At 46.2% G+C, this 22,021-nt stretch overlaps 1 protein-coding gene across 4 annotated transcripts in view; it reads right to left on the reverse strand.

Moving 5' to 3' along the window:
* Positions 1-14,945, reverse strand: part of DPF3 (double PHD fingers 3) — a 291,918-nt gene extending 276,973 nt beyond the window's left edge. For 3 of the 4 annotated variants that reach the window (XR_008699677.1, XR_008699675.1, XR_008699676.1), the window contains exon 1: positions 13,918-14,941. Coding sequence is in view for 1 of the 4 variants with exons in the window: in XM_055538553.1 (XP_055394528.1) it covers positions 13,918-13,949 (32 nt within the window). In the remaining 3 variants the exon portion in view is untranslated. Of the gene's footprint in view, positions 1-13,917 lie in introns of all 4 variants that reach the window. The other variant, XM_055538553.1, reaches the window with a different exon arrangement.
* Positions 14,946-22,021: the final 7,076 nt, after the last annotated feature.

A 22,021-nucleotide genomic window follows, 5' to 3' on the forward strand; every position in this document is an offset into this window, starting at 1 on the left:
GGAGGAGAAAAGGATGACAGAGGATGAGCTGGTTGGATGGCATCACCGACTCAATGGACATGAGTTTGAGCAAACTCCAGGAGATGGAAGGACAGGGAAGCCTGGGGTGTTGCAGTCCATGGGGTCTCAAAGAGTCAGACAAGACTGAGCGACTGAACGGCAACAACAACATGATCCCCCAAATAAATTTACCTGCATTGAATATGTTTGGGATAGAGTCATAGGGAAAGTTATACCTACATAGGCATGATTAAAGTACAGGAAAATTTCTTGAAGAATATACACCTGAAAACAGAGACTGGGCCACAGTCACCTCCAAAGCTCAAGAAGGCAGGCACTAGGCTCTCACGGGACCCCAACTTTGGGTCAAACCACTGTAGTACTAGCACCTCCTGATCTCTTCCATCTTAAAAACCCATAGGAATCCTCAGGTATAAATAAGGCTAAAGGAAATCCCATACACAGCTGAGCACAAAGTAGGCACTTAATAAAAGTACGGTTGATTTATCAGTGGCTACTTGCAAGCCCCGGGTTAGTTAATCCCTGAAAGAAGGCAGAGTAAAAAGACTTGCCTTTAATTCTCAAGACCAAAGGGAAGGAAAGTCAAGTTTTTTAGATCCACAAGGATGAAGTGGTGAAAAAACAAGGGGCTGGAATAAATGACGCTGACAGCCATCACAGCCTCACATGCCACATGCAAGCAAGGTAAGCTTGTGCCTATCTTCCAACTCCTGAAGTTGAAGAATTTGGGGAGAGTAATTCTGCTGCCTCTTCCAAATTCCTGCCAGGGAGAGAATGAGAAACAAGTTGATTTCGAAGAGCTGGAAGCAAATTAGGCGGGAAGAGCCTGCTGGTTTCATTTGCTCGGTCATTCCACACACATTTATCAGACATCCGCTCTGCTAGATCCTGGGCATCCCTGGTGGCGCAGTGGTAAAGAACCCACCTGCCAATGCAGGAGACACAGGAGATGTAAGTTTGATCCCCGGGTCAGGAACATTCCCTGGAATAGGAAATGGCAACCCACTCCAGTATTCTTGCCTGGAGAATCCCATGGACAGAGGAACCTGGTGAGCCACAGACCATGGGGTCGTAAAAGAGTCAGACACGATTTAGTGACTAAAGAACAACAAAGACAATGCTAGATCCTAGAGACAGAAAGGTCCAGGCAACCACCCTTCAACCTTCTAGGGCCTTCCATTTTAACTAACGAGCGTTAAGTGTTTCAGTGGCCAGGAGGGAAGTATCCTTGGGACTATGGGGCCAAGGGCAGGGATGGCCAATTCTACCTGAGGGTACCAAGGGCTTTGCTGGAGAGGAGGGGACTTGGAAGTGTCTGGAAGATGAGCAGGTAGGTGTTCATCATGTGCAACTGGGGCAGAGTGGGGCTGAGGAGGTACGAGCCACTTGGTGAGACTACAGGAGAGGTGGGAAGGGTTAGGGACTTCTCTGAGCAGGGACACAGAAGCAGACTTTCAGGGTAACAAGCTCACCCACATCTCTCAATCTAAGGTTCTTAACCTGGAGCCAATGGACTCTAGCATCCACTGATGGGCTCCTCAACATCTATGAACTCATAAAATCAGATGCAGATATGCATTTTTTCTGGGGAGACGATTCAGAACTTTCACAGGATTCTCAAAAGGGCCTGTGATTGCCAAGGAAAAATGAAGAAGAAACACTCAATGGGACACTGAGTAGCCTGAATACCAAACTGTGATATAGAAGCCATGGTTTCTGTCTCTGCATCCTGCAGATAGCTTAGTATCTGACACATCATAGGTTTTCAAAGCTAGCATACCTCAAGGGATAAATACAAGGAGATGGGAAGAAATCACCATTTTCATCACCAGAACAAACACTGTGAGTACAGACACTTGTGTGCCAGTCGGTGGGCTAGGCTTTTACAAACCAATTCCTCTTTCCAGAAAGGCACACGGAAAAATATCTTCTCAACTTCCTATTCGAAGGATTGTAAAGCCAAGTCCCTAAATGTGGATACAAGTCACCCAGGGCAATTCACTGCAATTCCCCAGATCAGACTCAAACTTTAGCTGGCCGTTGCCTAGCAACAAATAACCCCAAAGACACATCACCAAACTGAGATGTCAAAAGGGTATTCTGTGGACAAGTTGGTTCTGAAAACTAGCCCCCATGCAAGTTTGTCTGCCAGGGCCTCTCTGGGAATGTTGGGGGAAGGGGCAGACTTTGCAGCCAAAAGGAAGCTGGAAGTAGGAGGTGGGAAGGTGTTCAGATGGTAGTGTGTAAGAAGTGGGCGCAGAAATGGAGAATCAAGGGTTGAGGGAGCAGGCACTCTCAAACAGAGAAGGCAACTGGTCCCTCTGCAGGCCCTCTTTCAGACCGTACCTACAAGTACTCGTCTTTGCAGTTGCAGAGCAAATTCCAGCCACATCTAAAGACATGGAAAGTGGCATAAAGACTTGACTGCAACCACTTCAGTATTCTTGCCTTGAGAACCCCATGAACAGTAGGAAAAGGCACCTACCTCCAGCTCCGCCCTGAAGTCATCATCCTCCAGGGAGTTCCATTAAACTATGTCAGGTTGGCATGGGCAAGATGACAGACCTCGGGGCCCTGGAAGTTTTTATCCAACCCTCCAGGGCACTCACTCCCTCATAGAGGCAGCAAACATGAAAGAGGCAAAGAGATTAGAAAATTTTCATTTTCTAAAATTCAGATTTTTTTTTTCCCTTTAATGAGAAGCTCAGAAACTCCTTCAGCTAAACCAGGTGAGACTGGGATTCCTAAGGCAAAAGTTCTCATCCAAACCATGGCAGAGACCAACACTAGGCACCTCTCCCTGTGCCATGGTAGACAGCTTGGGAAGAGAGGGTGGGTCTTCTTCAGCACCCTTCCTCCTGGAAGGCCTTGGGGGACAGGGAAAACGGGCACACAAATAGATCAGTCTGGAAGCAATTCAGGAAGAACAAATGCGGAAGTCAAACAACAACAAATAAGGCGGATATAAATCCAGATAAAATATTAAAATCATTAAAGGGCTGCTGCTCCCTGAAGATTGGGAAAAATGAAGAGAGTTAATTAAAAGCAATCTCCATGCACTGCTGAGCCAGCCGGCCCTGATAAATCAACAGCTGGGGCTGCTGTGGAGGGCAGTCAAGGGGCTTCAAGAATGGGGGGGTGGGGGGATGCTGCCCGGGGGAGGGGCACCACTGCCAAGATGGCAGTGACGTGGCATTGAACACAGTGACTTAAGTTTCATATCTTATTAAATATTTTATAACCCCTGAATAAAACTGTTCTTCCGAGGGGGAGAACTTGATCATTTGGATGAACAAAAAGTGAGGAAGAGAGGGATGAAGAGGTATTGTTTGTTTAAGGCATACTTGGGACCTTGATGTCAGCATCTCTGATCTTGCCCCCAGGACAGAGGCTTTTGCTTTTTTCTCTCTACCTGATCTGCACAGGTAGATGCACCTTCTAAAATCTCTCTGAAAAATTCTGGGCTATGTTTCTTTGGGGGGCTGAGGGAAGTAGTGCCAAGTCAGAGAAAGGAATGAAGAGGAAGAGGAGATAGAAAAGACCTTCAAAATTCTCTTTGCTGATCCAAGCCAGACTTGCAGCACAAAACTAAAGGTCAGTGGAAACTGTGGGAACTTTCTTTTTTCTTTCTCGCTTTCTCTCTCTACCCCTACCCTTTTCTTTCTCTACTTCCTTCCTTCTCCCTTGTCTCTGCAGTCAGATAAAGTTTTTGTTCTTCATTTTAAACAAAAAAGAGCTCAGAATTTTGGGGGCCAATCTAAGCAAAAAAAAAAAAAAAAAAACCAGCAATTTTAGAGTGTTACAAAAATGGCCCTTCACTATTCTAAAGGAACCCTCCAGTTCTCTCTTGATGGAAGTATAATCAAGAGAAATGATTGGGAGAAAGTAGGGGTTTTTTCCTCCATAGAATTGGGATTGGAAGGGGAGTGTGTGCATGGGGAAACATAAGGAATTATGCATTTGGATATGCATTTTAATTAGGTGGACAGAAGCAGCCGCCTGTTAATTTTTCTTGCTTGTTTCCACTTAGCATTCATCACAGGCAGAACCACCATAGAGCGCTCCCACGATAATAGATGGTTCTGCATTGGCTAAGTCCTCGGGGAAAATAATTAGCAGGAGAGAATATATTCTATCCACTTCGACTACCCCATCCACCCTGCCCTCCCCCACCTCTAGCACCACATTGCCTCCCCTCCTCCCCCACCCCCACAAACAACAGTGGCTTCCCTAGACGCCTAGGGGAACAGTCCGCCTCCCGGTTTACAAGCATTTACTTTGTCCTGTCAAAGATCAAGGATCTGGAAGGAGAAACAGACAGACTGGAGGCCTTCCTTGGAGTGGAAGGTCCTAGATGCCCAGAGGGAGGCTACTATGCTGCTTAGGACTGACAGGCAGACTGGCAGGCAGGACTGGCCAGGACAGGATGAAGAAAGTTCCAAAGAGGGTGAGACAGTTCTCACTGAGCTCAACTAGCAGCCAAACAAAGACAAGTAAAGAGTCCTTAGTTGAGGAGAATGGGAGCAAGGATGACATTTCTCATTTAATTTGCTTTTATAAAGTACAGGAATGCTGTGTTTCTGCAGCAAGCTTGAATCTGAAGCATTTCCAAGGCTGGCAAATAACTGTTATTCTGAGATCTGACCCTCACCACCATGCTGCCCACATCTACTCATATACAAAGAATTAATTCTTGCCATTGACCCCCTTACGCCAACATCGCACCCTCCTTGCTTACTAGCAGATTTAAACCCCAGCCCCACCTTCTCCCCTTCTCTCTCCCTGGAGTCTTCTTGGTAGAAGGAGCCAGAGAATGACGGATGACCACAGCCCAAGTTCCAGGAGAACGCTCCCTCTGCCCGCCAGCTTCTGTTTCCTCTGATTGCGGATGGACTCAGTATGGGGTTGACAATGGAAAATGAAATGAAGTCTTCCCTTCAGCTCCTATTCTCACCTATTTCAAACCCGGAAGATGGGAAAACCCCACTGAGATTCCAGGGCTATTTACACACAGTTGGATGAGTGAGGCTTTGCATTTCCTGAGAAACAATGGTTAGATAGGATGTGTAATGCCAGGATCTTTTCATTTATTTTAGTTTTAATATAGTAAAGTGATGTTTGATACATGTGATATTGTTGACTCTCTGAGAAGGCCCCCGTTAGCTACGGGAAACTTTGCAGCTCTAGTAACACCTCCCGTTCTGCTTTACATTTTCTGAGGTGTTTTCACATCCATTGTTTCACTGGGGCCCTTCAAGGGGAGGTAAGCAGGGCTGAGTGCAGGGAAGGGAGGCCAAAGGAGATACAAGCCCTTCTTGCCTTATGAAAAGATAGGTCAGATTTACTACCTCCTGACCTTCAAGCTGTCCTGTGTCCAGGTGTCCCAGCAGGAACGCCTGCTGCCTGATGAGACCTCCACTCTGCCTGGGAAACCTTCGCTCCAGCCCCACCAGGTGACCGCTAGTGCCGCAGCCTCTGGGGCCTCCCCAGACCCAGACCCTGACCCCAAGGGGAGCCCCTGCCCTCAATGGGCTGGGGGTGAGGGGTGGTGACAAGATGAAGGCAATCCTCATGGCTGGGGATAAAAGAAGTGAGTCTCTGAGTTCCTGGGGCATTTATCCCCCACCCCCAAAACAGGGGTAGTCCTAAAGGGGGAGGGGGGGTAAAGAGGTTGAATTCTATGATGCCATGAGTATTCTTTTTAAGTTCAGAAGAAAGGAGTTGCCTGTACTATCTAGAAATGTACTCCATGAATTTAAATAAGTCTAAAAATGAAGAGGGGGTCTAGGCATATACCCCAAAGAACTGAGAGCAGGGATTCAAACAGCTACTTACACACGCATGTTCATAGCAGTATTATTCACAATAGCCACAAGGTGAAAACAACCCCAGTATCCATCCCCGGATGCATGGACAAGCAAAATAAGGCATATATGTACAATGGAGTATTACTCAGCCATAAAAAGGAAGGAAATCCTGACACATGCTGTAACACAGATGAGCATTAAGAACACTATACTAAGTGAAATAAGCCAGTCACAAAAGGACAGATATTGTATGATGCCACTCATATGAGGTGCTTAGAATAGGCAAATTTATACAGACAGAAAGTACAGTGGTGGTTACCAGAAACTGGGATGCGGTGGGAGGAGGACATCCTCATTAAAACAGAGGATGCTATTGTTTAATGGATATAGAGTGTGTTTAGGATGATTTTTTAAATTCTGGAAATGAATACAATGGATAGTTATACAACACTATGAAGGTACTTATTGCCAGTGAACTGAACACTTAAAAAAAGGCTAAAATGGTATGTCTACATGCCATACATGCTAAATATACATGTTATATATTGATACATCTTACCACAAGTACAAAAAAATTTAAGGGACTGCCTCTGGAGGCTGGAGGTCAGGGTGACCATTTTGTTTTTTCTTTCATTTTGCCTAACTCTCACAATTCAGGCTTCTGTAAATTCTCTGATGGCTTTAACAACCCCCTCTTCCTCCTTCAGACTTGTAGAAAATTGCCAAGGGAACTGTCAACCAAAGGAAAGCCTGATAATAATGCCTCCAGAGGAATCTGGGATGTTCTGGAGGCATGTCACTGAAGGAGAGGCAGTGAATTCCACTTTAGACACTGCTAATAGCCACCTGCATAAGGCCAGACTGTGTGTCTACTGAACACCTCCATTTCCTCAGCAGCATCACGGGGTACAACAGAGGAAGCTCACTGAGACATCAGTACAGGCCCACCTACTACAGTTCACTGAATGGTCAGGTATTTGCAAGTGCCCAAATGGAAATGAAATAAGCATTTATTTCCATGTTAACTGGGACGGGTGAAATGTTAGAAGAGTAGATTGAAGGAGACTGTAGATAAATGAAATCCAGAGAAGAAAATCTTTTGCTTGGTTCCCTTTCTTCCACCATACATTTACACAAAACAGGAAGAAAAAGATAGATGTTCTCAATAATTCTAGTCTTTTGCACAACCAAAAACTTAATCTGAGTGCTTGTAAACAGAAACAATAGGCCAATTAATCTTCTCATTTCTCTTTCCCGTCTTCATACTCTGGTTGGAGTGTTAATGAGGAGAAAAGTGTTCAAAAGGGAGAATCAGAAGAAAAGACCACATTCTCAATGGGCCACCACCTGGCCCTCAGCCTTGGGCCCTGAGAAGAGAGAGATCAGAGCCTAAGTGGTAACAGAAGGTGGCAAGACTGGACCAGAGAAGATGAAACTACAGGAGAGTCTACCAGTCTTAACTCCCTTTTAGAGCCACACTTAAAAAATGAGGAAGAATTCAAACACTGGTCCCTAACTGTCCTCCTCATCCTTCCTAATCAACCATAGTCCAAGAGCCACCAGTTTTTTACTGGAAAGGAATTTGGCAATCAAGGTGCATCACCCTCATCTTTAAGACAAGGAATATGTGGCTCAGAGAAGTTCTGGGTCTAAGGTCTCATAGCTAGTGAGCAGTAGGGCTAAAAACCGAGCTCAAATCTCTGGATCCTCTCCCTGAAGCTTTTACTTCTGAAGCTACAAAAGCATCGCCACTGGTGAGAAACAAATGTGTAAGAGGGACGGAGTTTGAGATAAGGCCACACGGTGACCGGTGAAAGTGTGAGGGCTGAAAAGCCTTTGCTGGTGGAGCTTCCAGTTGAAGTTAATACCACAGCAGATTTTCGAAGTGAATAACAATGAGAAAAACGCACTCATTTCATAGCAACCTGAGATGACGGCAAGCTCTGGACTCGGGGAGGGAGGAGAGGGTGCAAAGGGGGGTTAGACATGTGCCATCATTGTTCCCTGGACTCAGAACTAAGGCCTGGAGGTGGAGGTCTCAACGTGGGCTATTTGAACCCCATTATTAGGGTTTATTCCTGCCCCTCCCTGCTTCCAAACACAGCCCCCTAAATCTTAGCCTGCTCAAGGCTGCTCTCTTCCCTTGTAACCCCCCACCCACTACTACTATTCACAAACACCCAACCTAGACATTCCCAGCACAGGTTGCTCCTCTTCTCCCCTCCCCCCACCCAAACACCTCCTAACCACTGCTTTTAAAACTCTGATGCAAATCACAGGCTTCAAAAACCTTCCTTCAGTGACAGTTTTACGATGCTAGCTCCATTCATCCATATGGGTTGACAGACTGCGAAACACTAGTAACCGGACCAATAAGAAAAACAGATTACAAAAACACCACAACACCTCATCTCTCCCCAGTTGCTCACACAACTAAAGAAAACTTTGAAACTTGCAATAGATCATAACATCAGTCTCTCTTGCTGTTAAACAATCATCTTCTCAGAGTTCCAGACCACACAGTAGTTTTATCCACTTACCTATCCCCTCCACATCCCCTCTCCCCAGGCCACATTTTTATCTTTTCTTGTTAAATACCTACATGTTTAAAGATTATTTAATGCTAGGGTCATGCTTACATAGGCCCCTGCTGGAAAACCATGGCTGGGTGAAAAAAACTGTTTCAGTGGTTGTGGCATTTCTTTGGTCAGGGGCTTGCCACGTTGGGCTACATTTGTCTTCTAGTGACTTTCAGAACACTCAGAAACCACAAAAGATACTTTGCAGAGGTTGGGATAATAGACAGGCCTGAATTCTTTGCTTTTCATGACCCACACCTAGCACCACTCCAATCAGGATGGCTGCACTTTCAAAACTGAAACATCAGCCTCAGTTTCCTTTCTTTTTCTGGTGCAAGTTCAAAACAAAGCTTGGTGACCATGGCATTTTATTTTCTGCACTGATCTGAGCAGATGGCTCTGGAACAGCTTTAGATATTATGGTGTTTCTCAGATGTACCTAAATTTCAGCCACCTGCATGGTTCCAGAAAGACAAAGGAGGATGAGAAGTCTCCAATTAAGTTGCCTCTGAATTCCAGGCCACTTTTCTAGAGCTGAGCAACTCCCATTCAACTGGAGACCTCTGAATGTCTCCCAGGTGGTCTGCAGGCCCAGCAGTTTTCTGAGACGATGCCTTCATTTGGGTTCTGGCAGAAATTAATAACCTTTATGGGTATCTCATCAAAACCAGACATTCTTCCCACTGAAAATTAATGTGTGCTAATGAAGTTTGGAGAATTTAAGGCTTCCCTCCGCCCTCATCCCAGTGGCAACCAGAAGCAGATGCAGAAGGTGGTTCTTAGGCATCTGTTGGCTTAAAATGTCTGAGGGTCCTTTTTCATAAGGGGCTAAAATAATGTCCATAAAAAGCTGAAAGCTCACAAATCCCAACCCCAGTGTTCCCCATTTAGTACCTACCCAAATCCCCCCACCCCAACAGAAAGAGCCAGAAGCAGATTAGAACCAGGAATGTGTCCCCTCTGCGCCATCCTCTCTGATAATCTAAGCTGAGTGCCACAGCAAGAGTGAGGTCTGGCTTCTAAGTGACAACAATTTCACAACTTTCACAGGCACAAAACCACTTTAGATTAGAATACACGGTGTCCAGGTCAGAGAATGAATAAAAAGACGAAGATCTGAGGTCCATCTATACACATAACCAGCTGTTTGACCTTGGCTGAGTAAGTATATTTGCTTCTCCCAGAGTTGTATCCTTAATTACAAAACAGAGATTATTAAAAAAAAAAAAAAAAAGCCTCCAACCAAGAGAGTGAAGTGAAGTCACTCAGTTGTGTCCGACTCTTTGCGATCCCATGGACTGTAGTCTACCAGGCTTCTCTGTCCATGGGATTTTCCAGGCAAGAGTACTGGAGTGGGTTGCCATTTCCTTCTCCAGGGGATCTTCCTGACCCAGGGATCAAATCCAGGTCTCCTGCATTGCAGGCAGACGCTTTACCCTCTGAAACTCCTTACAAAAATAGTTTCAATACAACTACATATCTGGATGTTCACATGTTATAGGTATGACCAGTCTACTGGTCTCATTATTTATAAACAAATAGTTACTTGGGATAAATCCCTGTTGGTTTATATGGAATAATTAAATAATAATAACAGTTACTCTTTTCTAAGCAGGCAGTTAGTATAATAGATATATATGTGCATAATCCAGTCTGGCAGAAGGTGGCAGACATTCCCAGTTAAGTACATACAAACCAGGGTTTTGATAACTTAATAAAAGAGTAAGTTGTTTAAAGTGTTGATAGCAGATTTGAGGGAGGGTGTTTAATGTGAAGTAGAATATCAAATAAGATTAGAATTTATATTAAAAGCATTATGTTTATCAATCAAGTATGCCCCAATATAATAATTTTTTTAATTTTTTAAGAATATAGGAGAGCAAAAAAAAAAAAAGGCATTATGTTCCCTAGGTATGTAGCAATCAACCAGAATATGATAGGTAATGTGGCAGACTTACACATAGACAAATGGATTATCAAATCCATATTTATGTTACCTACATGTATTTACTACCTTACATGGCCCTTATCTTGCTTGTCCATGTAAGAAATAAGGGTGACTCACACATCTAGGCTCAGACAATGTAGCTGCTAAATTAAATAATGTGCAATACCTATTTACACATCATACATGTCCATTGATGCTTTCATATCCTACTGCCCAGATGTGACTGCTTGGTTGTGGGCCCACCTGCTGCGTTCCCTTTGTGATCTGATCAGTCCAAGCGGCTCCTGTTTCTGCCTCTAACACCCTGTTGGGCAGTAATAAGATGTTAAAGGCGACAACAGACAGAGAAGCCAGGCTGTCAACTTCAGAGAGGAAGGGGCTGAAGGGTACAAGGAGGAGGAATAAGAAAGGGAGTTGAAGGGAGATCAAAGACAGGCAGGAAGAAAGCTGAACTGCTGAGAGTGGAGATGTGGGTCCAGGAGCTCGGGTCCCAACAGAAGACCGACCCCAAAGCAATGAGATTCAAACTGTGCCGTCCAGTTATTCAAGCTATTGAATTACTGAATGTTCCACATGGAAAAAGCTGGTATAATGAAAAATGGTCCCTACGCAGCTTAGGCAGAGCCCTAAAGAGGTGTTGCTCGTTTCTTCCCAGAACATTACCTACTGCCACTTTATCCCCCGTCCTAGAGCAAACCTTTGTGTGACCAGTTTCTATAGGGGGCGTCCTTAGTGTTGGCTTTTTTTTTTTTAAGGGAAGGAAGAAAAAGACTCTGAACGCAGACAGAGAAAATGCTAATGCTGTTCAGCTCCGTTTCATTGTCAGGAGGGACACAGGAGGATAAAAACATAGCTCTCCAAACCTTTCTCCCTACTCCCCTCCTCCCAGCACCACCATCCATCCCTTCCGCTTGATGTGTCTCTGCGCTTTGTTCTAATTTATCCCATGCATAATTTATTCACGTGTGTATTGTTTCCTGATCAGCAACTTTCAAAAACAAATGAAACATATAAGATGTTCTATTAAACAAGTTGTTTTTCAAAATAAAGGCAGATGATGTAGGTCTCCCTGTAACGTCGTGCATGCTCCTGTGTTAGGAGTTTAAAAACCGTCTAGGGCGCAGGAGGCTCGGCTGGTTGGTGGTATTGTTTACACCCACTTACCCCCAGGGAAAGGGATCGGGATGCAAAAAATGAGCGGCTAATTATAAATGACCATTCAACTGCCACCTAGAAAAAGCCGACTGGAGTGTCGTGTGTATGCTAGTGTGTGTGTGTGTGTGTGTGTGTGTGTGGACACGAAATTACAAATACATCACATTGCAACTGTTTCTAATTATACAAAGTATAAGTGTAATAATTCAGAACTAATTCCAATAACCAGCCCGCGACTCTGTCTCTTTCCGCACTTCTAACCCCACCCCACACATACACCCTCCCCGCAAAACGCACCCTTCAGCGGTCCAAAAAAAAAACAGAAACAAAAAACTGGAGCGGGCAGGAATGAGTACAGAGATATTGCGCCCGCCCGCGCGTAAGCGGGTTCCACGGTAACGAGGGTACCGCTTTCCCAATAGGAAACAAACCTGGCGCACAGGCGAAATAGATTTCTCGAACTTGGTTTACCAGGAGGTATCCGCCCCGCTATGCCTTTTCGCCTGGAAATGTGAAAACTGCAAATCAGCTGTGGGCTCGGTTAAAAACTCACAGCATCAGCGATGTGGCTAGCGAGAGCGACGAGGAGAGGGGATGCCGCGAAGTTACGCCCATTTATTCTGCCATAAAACATTTGCTTCCTTGGGTGAAACACTGTGGCGTTCAAGTGCAGTGCATCGGAGCTTCCGAGCGAGAACTGAAGCGGGAGCTGCTCTCTAATCAGCCCCAGCTTCCAATGTCCTCTTAGCAGCGTTCGTGTGTGTGTGTGTATATATATATACATGTAAAACTCCGAGATCTGGGACATTCCTACCCTTTTCCCCTATTACCGATAGGAGATAGCTGGTGCAAACACTTCCCATTCTCTCGGCGCTTTCCTTCGCGTTAAGACCCACCCCCCCGCTGCCCTCCTCCCACCCCGCGTGCGAACCTGGCTTTCAACTCCTAGGGGAGCCGCGGGTGCGGACTCGGAGGCGCTGAGTTGAAAAAACCAGAGTGGGCATCCGCCACGCACCGTAGAGAATTCGGCACGAAACGCACCCGCCTCCCCACCCCCCGCCGCACACACACACCCGCACCTCCCTCTCTCCTCTTGCCCGCGGCTTCCAGCCCAGCTGCGAAGTCCTAATCCCAGGCGCGCAAACCCCCCACCCAGCCACCCACCCACGTCGCGCCGCGATCCAGAGGGAGCGCCCCTCTGCCAATATCACTGCCAGAAGCACCCCTTTTAGAGCGATGCTAGTTTTCCGAAGCCACCCCCGGCTCCACGATCGCGAGCGGACTTGGCGGCTTAACAGTTCCACCGACTGGAAGGAAGGAAGGAAGGAAGCCAGGATAAAAAGGAGTGGGGGAGGAAGGCGGACAGGAATTGGCTGTGGGACCCGGGGCTGGCCCCTGCGTGTCCTCGCCCAGCCCGCCCCCCCTCCGTCCCGGATCTGGGCGTCCGCTCAAAGTCTCCCGGCGGCGGCCAGAGGCACCTGCCCCTCGCTCTGGCCGGGAGCAGACGCTGCCGGCTCGGGCGGCGAGCTCCCCAATAAGCTGCCTCTCGCTCGCCTCGGCTATTCACCCGCAGGAGCCGAGAACACCATTCTTGAGACCTGCAGCTCTTTCCTGTCTCCAAATCAACCCCAAGTTAACCCGAGTCGTTCATTTACTACAGCCCATTCCCGGACAAACACAGCCGTAGACACACCGGCGACCGCCCGAAGCGCCGTCACCTTCCCGGGGGCTGCCCCGGCAGGAAAGCCCCGGGCAACCACCTGGGCCCCAGGGCTCCCGGGACCCGCTGCTCCCCCCTGCGGTCCTCCCAACTCCGGAAGGTTTGCACAAACTCCCCGCAAGCGATCGGAAGGCAGAGAGCGCCCTGCAAACTCCGGAGCTGCCGCGGTCCGGTCGCCCCGGAGGACCTAGAAGCCGGGCGGGGGGCCGCGGGCTCCGGAGGCGCGGGGCTCAGCCAAGTGCGCCCAAGGCGGCCACAGAGTCCGGCGCTCGCCCCCAGCAGGGCCGGCCCCGCCACCCCCGCGCCGCGCGCCGCGCTCCCCGCCCCGCGAAGCCGGGGAGACTCAGGGGACCGTGCTGTCCCCGAGCTGCCCACGATCCTCTAGCTGTAGAGCTCTCGAGCGCCTGGCTCCCCTACCGACAACCCCTCTCTTCTCGGTCCGCCAATTTAAAAGAACACAAATGTAACAATTTTCTCCTTGTTAATTGCATCTCCTGACATTTCTGCGCGTTGGGGTTTAAAAAAAAAAAAAGATGAAGAAGTAAGAGCTGAAAGAAAAGAGAGAAGCCCCGCCACGGCTGTAGGTGCCTGTAAGCGCTGTGCATTGGCAGCGCTCCGCACGCAGAAGGCGCCTTTTTTTTCATATTGAAACCACGCGGAATATGTACATTTTTTAGTCTTACTTACGCTTTCAGGGGGTTGTGAATGACAGTCGCCATTTTGCTACAATGTAACAGAATATTGTCTGTCTCAGAGTTCTAAAGGTTCGCTCAGGGGAAGCGGAGAGCCAATCAGAGTACGGGATACCGGCCCGCCGGCCAATCGGCGCGGCTGGTCGCCAGGTGGGCGGAGCCTGCACGGTGGTAGTTATTAGGGGAGCTGTCAAAGCCCAGAGGTCACTCCCTTTTGTAGAGCCCGAGAGCAAGCAGGTCTTAAAGGGGCAGTACCGCGGGAGCAGCTCCTTTTTGGATTGGGGAAAGTGGAGACGCACGGAGAGTATCTTAGTTTGGTTTGAATCCCTACTTTCTAAATAACTGCAGAGAGTTGCGCTCCTGGACAAAAATATTTAAGTACTGGATAGAAATATTTAAGAAGCGCCAACAAACCGCTGAACTCCATTCATTAGCTTTTGGCTTTGCTGTTACGTTCCTAAATCCCCCAAACGGCAAATCCCCTTGTTCCCGTGCAAAAGTTGAAAGGCTGCCGTTTCGTCTAATACGTGTCCTGTCGTTTGCTAATCCTCTGGGTCCTGCGGCTTTTTTATATTCTCCTTCCCGAAGTGTTGTCTTTATCTCGGGCACCTTCCTTCTTGGCTTCTTGAACTGCCGCCGCCGTTCCTGGCGACTCCAGGACAGCAGCTCCCCTCCCCATGGAATGTCTCGATGTCAAGCTCGCTCCCTGGGCTTTCGTTACGTAATGCGAGGTGGTCACTCTGACGGTTCCCGACTACCCCCTCTTCTCTTCTCACACACACCAGAAACTTCTGAAATGGTCAGATTCCGGCTGACTTGGGAGCTAACTGGGCTCTGGCACCCTGACCTTTAGGCTTAGGGAAGAGGAGATTTAAAGGAACTTTGCAAACTTTCTGCTCCCAAGAAAGCGAGTAACCAGCCAAAAGTTGTGGAACCTAGGCTGGATGTTGCCAGGGTCTCTTTCGGGGAGTAGCACACAAGATTCTGGAGTCACCTTAAGCTGATTAGATAGAAGGTGAAAAGACTTTGCTAATGAATAATCCGATGTGACCCGAGGCGTTCAGAAAGTCTCTGTCTGCTTCTAGCCAGTGCGAACTACTCACTGATGAACCCCTGACAAAATCAGAAGACTTCTGCGAAGCCAGGCTTCCACCGGGCAGCCTGGAAGCTCTGGGGGGATGAAATCGCACTAAATCATGAATAGCGGCCTCGTTAGCATACAGAAATCTGGCTCCCGTCCCAAAGTTGTTTAATCGGGTCAAATAGCTAAGATAGTGGGGGAGGGGCAAAAAAGGGGGAGAGGAGATGCCAAATTGCCAGTTTTTCAAAACTGTGCCCTCTCACTTCTTTTCTCAGTGCTGCTCTCAAAGCAATGGATACAATAAATAAAAATTGTTTTATGTTCCAGAATTTTCAGAGTTCAACTCCATACATTATTAGAGTTACAGATAAACAGAAGAGGACTAAATCAGTCTGTTTCTAAGACTTGACATTTTTAACCCCTTCTTTCTGCCAAGTTAACAGCAGAGTCAAGTTCTATAGATTGCTGTGTAACTTTTTTTTTTTGAAGTACAGTTGATTTACAGTGTTGTGTTCATTGCTGCTGCACGGCAAAGTGGTTCAGTTATACATATGCATTCTTTTTTAAATATCCTTTTCCATTATGGTTTATCATAGGATATTGAATATAGTTGTCTATGCTATACAGTAGGACCTTGTTGTTTATCCATTCTATGTATAATAGTTTACATCTGCATCATACATCTGCTAATCCCAGCCTCCCTGTGTAACTTCTTGCACAGCATCTTACAATTTGAAAAGTTATTCCCCTTTTCTAAAATTAAAATTTGAAAAGTCTGGTCCTTTATTAATTTGTCAAGGGATTGGTTCAAACGCTAATACTTTGCTGTGATGGGCCTTGACAACATTAAAAAGTCCAAGAAGTATGAGTTTGAACTATCAGTCAGAACTCCCAAAGCCTCTTTGAGATATCAAAAGCACAGCACAGGGAGCTCAGTTCAGTGCTCTGGGATGATCTAGAGGGGTGCACTGTGGGGGATGGGAAGGAGGCTTAAGAAGGAAGGGATATAGGTATACTTATAGCTGATTCATGTTGTTGTACAGCAGAAACCAGCACATTGTAAAGCAATTATCCTCTGATTAAAAAAATTTTTTTTTAAAGCATAGCAATTCAGATTGGAAGGCAAGGCATGTTTTAATATATGCACTTGATAAATAATCAGAAAAGGTAGTGCCTGCCCTGAACAAGGCTTACAATAGGAGAGGGAAAATATATTTATATTACATATTACATACTCTAAGTATGTATAGTCATTTATTAAGAGCAGGATGCAGAAACAAGCATAATTCCTAAATATCCAGTACATCTGAAAATGGCAGACTAGATCTGTCTCCACTGTGAGGAACTAATCCAGAATTTAAGCATTTATGTTATATTTTATAATAATTGAATTAAAAAATATGAATTAAAGACAGGATTTTGGTTTCTTAAGTAGCATAGCCTTGCCTTTTATAATTTAATGGAATGCCATTTTAACTCTGTCAACATAGATATGACTTTTAAGTTGTGAATTTACCTTTTATCAATTATAAGACATATAAGAGTTATTATTAATTTAACTTTGGTTTTTATGTCATAGATCAAGATTTTTTTCTACAATAAGGCAAGTTCTGTCAATTTGCAGATAGTCTGACCCATCTGCAATGAGGCTAAATTGTTCAAATAGGACTAAAAATGTACTGCTCTCACCCCACAAAAAAACACATGTTTTTTGCCAGAATGCTCAAAAGTAAAAGAACTTAGAGCAGACAGGTTTAAACAAGACCATAACCCTAAAAATTTGGGAAGAATGTTAAATTTTACTTTAATTTTGCAAGGAAGTGCTGTATATGATTTAGAAGCTTGGGCCCTAGAATTTACCTGCTTGAGGTCACCATTTGCCAGCTGGGTCATCTTGAGCAAATGTATTTAGGAACTTGAATGTCTCAGTCTCCTCATCTGATAAATGGCAGTAATAATAGAACCTACTTGAATGAAGCAATGCATGTTAAGTGTCTGGCACATAGCAAGCTCTCAATTAAGGCTGATTATTATTTTTTATGTAGGTATTTAATTCTTTCCTGATGGCATAAGGAATGAAGGGGATCCAAATAAAAAGACATGTCAGAAAGTGAGTGTCCATCAAGTTTTGTTTTTTTAACTCATTAATCCAAGAAAAATAAGCAAAGAACAACTTTGATGAGAATGAAATAATAAATAGGGCTAATTGAGTTAAGGGTCATATAATTATTTAAATCCCCTAAATGCCCCCTTCCTGACTGTAATATCAAGACACTTTTAAAATCCCATGTCTAAGGCTCTATAGATAGTCATATATTTGAATATACTCCACCATTCCCCAAAGCTTTCAGCATGATTTAGTTGGTTAGGTGACTTCATCTGAAGGACAGAGTAGGCCCCAAGTAACCACTTCCTCACCCCACCTGGAGAGTCTAGAGCTGTGCTAATATGGGAGCCGTGAGACATACGTGGCTCCTAAGCATTTGAAACATGGCTAGTCTGGATCCAGATGTGCTATAAGTTTAGTACTCTTGCCTGGAAAATCCCATGGATGGAGGAGCCTGGTGGGCTGCAGTCCATGGGGTCGCTAAGAGTCGGACACGACTGAGCGACTTCACCTTCACTTTTCACTTTCATGCATTGGAGAAGGAAATGGCAATCCACTCCAGTATTCTTGCCTGGAGAATCCCAGGGACGGGGGAGCTTGGTGGGCTGCCGTCTATGGGGTCGCACAGAGTCGGACACGACTGAAGTGACTTAGCAGTAGCACACACCAAATGTCATAGACTTAGGACCAAAAAACAAGGTGAGATATCTCATTGATAATTTTCATATTGATTACATGTTGAAATGAAAATACTTTTAATTTACTAGGTTAAATTAAAAATGTTATTAAAACTAAGTTTACCTCTTTCCTTTTAATTGTTTTAATGTAGCTACTAAGAAATTTTAAAATACTCATGTTGTGTTTCTGTGGTACAGCATTACTCTAGACAGTGTATGTGACTAGGGAAAGAAGGCTGAGGCCTTTCTCGGTCATGTTAATCCATCCCATGTAGTCCTCTCAGATTCAGCTTTGACATCAGTTAGCAAATCTCCCTGGTCCAGCTTAAGCATGTGTTCCACGACACTCATCCAAAGTACCATTTGGGGTGCAACCAAGGACTCAAAGTACCTGAACCACTAGGGGAACTGGAATCTGTTTTCTCTTAAAAGTTTGAAGACTGTCTCAGCAGACAGTGAATCAAAGCTGTGAGGAGATGCCCATCCAGAAACAGGGGAAGAATGGCATTTCTGTAGCAAGTGTCAGCCTTTCCACCTGACTTCTTAAGAGAGAGAAGTAAGAGGAGATACAGGCCTCACAAATAGCCAGAGAGGTCAATGAAAGAGGAAGCTCACCACAAAAGCCATCCAAAATAAAGGCAGTTCCCAGCAGTCTCTGCAAGCTGAAGGAGTCTGAAGTCCTGTGGGTGTTTAAAAAACAAGAACAAGCTCACCCTCAATCCCTCCTTTCATCCCCAGAACAATCAGTCATGGCCTTGGCAGCTGGTTGGCCATGCTGGTTCCCCTGAAATCCAGAACCAGCTCTGGTGTATTATAGGCACTGAGCTGAAGAGGTGTGGGCTGGAAACTGTAATCTGATGACTTCTCTGGTGGTCCAGTGGTTAGGACTCCATGCTGCCAACGCAGAGGGTACAGGTTGCAGGTTTGATCCCTGGGAAATTAAGAAAGATCCCATATGCCACGTGGCACAGCAAAAGACTTAACAAAACAAAACAGTAATCTGGTTTTCTCTCTTCTTGGGGATATAGGTGGTGGTAGGATTCTTAATCCATTCACAAAATCTCAAAGCATAGGAAAAAAAAAAAAAGCCTGGATATGGGAGATGCTCCTAGGGCCAAACCTGTGAAACCTATTTCAGGACAAGCTGAATTGAAACCAATGCACACTGCTTCCACTCACTCAGTTCATTCATTCACTCATCTATCAGAGGCTTTCTATGAGGGAGGCTTTGTGCTAGGCACAGGTGGTGAAATAAAAATAAACCAGACATGGAAACAACCCTCAAAAAGCAATTCCCATCCATCTGGAGAGAGAATAAAAATAGTAGGCCCAACCCTATAAGCAAGTAGTGTAATTACTTGATGTGACTTAAAAGGGAAAAGTGGCCTGCCCAACCAGTCTCGCCTTTTCCTGGCATGGAGCCCATAATCCTATCCTTGAGTGTTCACTGAATGCATTCACTCCTTTGGGTTTTCCAGACTTCATGGTATCAAGATTTTCAGAAATTAGTATAAAACAAGGGAGAAGTGATACATGCCAAAGAACCTCTTTGGAGGGAGCAAAGTACCTCTAACATTGCTGGAGGGAAAGGCTTCATGGAGAAAGTTTGGACCCTGATTAGGTAGATTTCAGACATAGTCAAGGAGTAAAAGACTTTCCAGATGCAAAATGTAGACTAAAAACAGCTAATGCATTCATCAAGTATTTGTAGATTCCCTCTTCTATTCCACTATGCTCCTTTCTGCTGGGCCTCAGGCTGCAGTGAGACCTGAGAGAGTCCCCACCTTCAAAGGACTCATATTTGAAAGATATGGGAAGGGGGGAGAAGGCAGTGAAGATGTATGAGGTGGAAGAACAGGGGACACTGTGGGGCTGGATGAGGCATCAACCAGACAGGAAGGTCAGGGCTGTCCTCTTAGAAGAGATGATCCCTGAGCTGAGTCTCAGATGACCTGTGGGAGAGGAAATGTCCTTGCAGAAGTGGTAGCTCACATAAAAGCTTCGGAGGTGGGAGAGGGCATCATGATTTCAGGGGATCCCGTCATAGGAAGGTAGTTGCGGGGGGACAAGTGAGACAGGAAAAGCTAGAGAGGTGAGGATGCGGATGTTGCCAGGGCTAAGATTTGTCTGGAAGGCAGTCGGGCAACACTTAAAGATTTTAAGCTGGGGTGAAAATGAAGCTGGTACCTTTTTAGAAAGCTCATTTCAGCAGCGATGCAACCGCAGATTGGAAAGAGACTGAGCCGGCAAGAGACTGAGCCGGCGGGCTGGGAGCCTGCTAGGAGGCGTTCGCACTGGGATGAAGATAAAGGACAGAATGTGTGATTTCTAAGGAAGTAGAACCCTCAGGACATGGTTGCACACTTGCCGTGGGCTGGAGGGAGATGAGAAGGGCCCGGGATAATGCCAGGTTTCTGGCTCCCGGCAATGCCAACAGCCAGCTCCCCCTGACTAGAGAAACATGAAGTCAAGGCCAAGTCCTAAAGACTGGAGACCAATGAAGTCCTAGGACTTTCGACTGTGGGAGAGGGGCTTGTCTTAATAAAAATCATAACCCCTCATTCTCCAATCTCCCCCATAATGTTCGTATGAATTCCTTGGGGGAGTGGCGACCTAGGCTAGGATACTCTTATACCCTCTTCCTCTGGCTTTTCTTTCCTCGATGGACTCTACCCTCCATCAAGCTGTTGTTGTTGTTCAGTCACTAAGTCGTGTCTGACTCTTTGCAACCCCGTGGACTGTAGCCCCCCAGGCTCCCCTGTCCACGGGATTCTCCAGGCAAGAATACAGGAGTGGGTTGCCATGCCCTCCTCCAGGGGATCTTCCCAACCCAGGGATGGAACCCGCATCTCCTGCATTGACAGGCAGGTTTTTCTTTACCTTCTGAACCACCAGGGAAGCACCTTAAGGGCCTCTTCCAAATCCCTTCCTGCTAATCCCCACCCTTTCCCTCAGGCCATGCTCCAAATCGGCTTAAAGAAGTCTTCCTCCTGGATAGTTGCAGGGGATTCTAGGACACCCCAAAACCTTCACAAGAAAGGAATCAAGACTTCATGAAATACACAGTACACACACACACACAAAAGCAGTGACTTGATTAGAATCTCAGGTGTAACCACGAAAGGCAGCAAACGGGATATTTTTACACAGGATCTTCCTCCACTCAGATCACAGGGCGTAATCACAGTCTACTCTGAGGACTGGCTCACTAAGGCCCATCACACGTGGGCCTCGGTTTTTCCCGATAGAAACACTGGTTGTAGAGCTCTCACGCAGTCCATTTTTTTAAAAAGAGCTAACTCCTCTCTCTACCTGCCAAGACCAAAATTTTCCAAGTCCTCCCTTGGCTCATCCGCGTGGATGCCATATCTGAAACTGTGGCAGCTCTTGCCTCCTAAATCAAAGCCCCTGGCAAGGTCCTCCTGCAGAGAAGACCAGAATGGAGCAGGAAGCGGGGACCTTCCTTCCACCATTACCCCCACGGGGAAGGACGAGAACCATGCCTGGACCAAGACACAAAGGACCCGACTTCCCTTCAGACTGCATCCACACATAAAAAAATAAATCCACCCCCTGAGCCATTTCCTGGGTAAAGAGAAACTGCCTTTCATCTGCAAAATGGCTGCCCCAAGAACCCCCCAAAGAGGGCTTTCTGCGGGGTATGGCTTTAAGTGTGGAGACACCCTGAGGCACCTGTCTCCCTCACTCATAACCACTGACATGACCTCGGCTTCTCCTCTGTCACTGGGCAGGACGCATCCAGGAGAAGTGGGAGAGCCAAGCACAGGAGAGCACACCAAGTCTGGGTGTTCTGCAGATATTTACACCACCATATAAAAATAGGTGTCCACGAGCAGGAGAGGTGGACAGACGCCACAGGACCTAAAATGTCCCGCACTCTGGCGAAGACCGGGACAGAGGCCTGCTGAATCGCCAATGTTTTCTACTCTGACGCTCTAGGCGATGAACTCTGGCCTACATAGCTGCGAAAGGACCTCAACTCCGTGTTTATTCTACTCAAGGGGAAAAAAAAAGAAAAGGAGGTGAGAAAACGTTCCTGAAGTCCACAGAGGACTCAGTGCATTTTAAATGCATCTCAGCCAACAGGGGCAGCCAGCCTGGGGACAGCTCCTCCCACAGAGTCCAGAACCCCCCTGCCCCCGGAAAGAAAATAGTGATAGAGGATGAATGAGACAGGGCTGCAGCAAGAGGAGACGAAATGGAAGCGATTGGT

This window comes from Bubalus kerabau, chromosome 10 (assembly GCF_029407905.1).
Source record: "Bubalus kerabau isolate K-KA32 ecotype Philippines breed swamp buffalo chromosome 10, PCC_UOA_SB_1v2, whole genome shotgun sequence".
Classification (NCBI taxonomy): domain Eukaryota; kingdom Metazoa; phylum Chordata; class Mammalia; order Artiodactyla; family Bovidae; genus Bubalus; species Bubalus kerabau.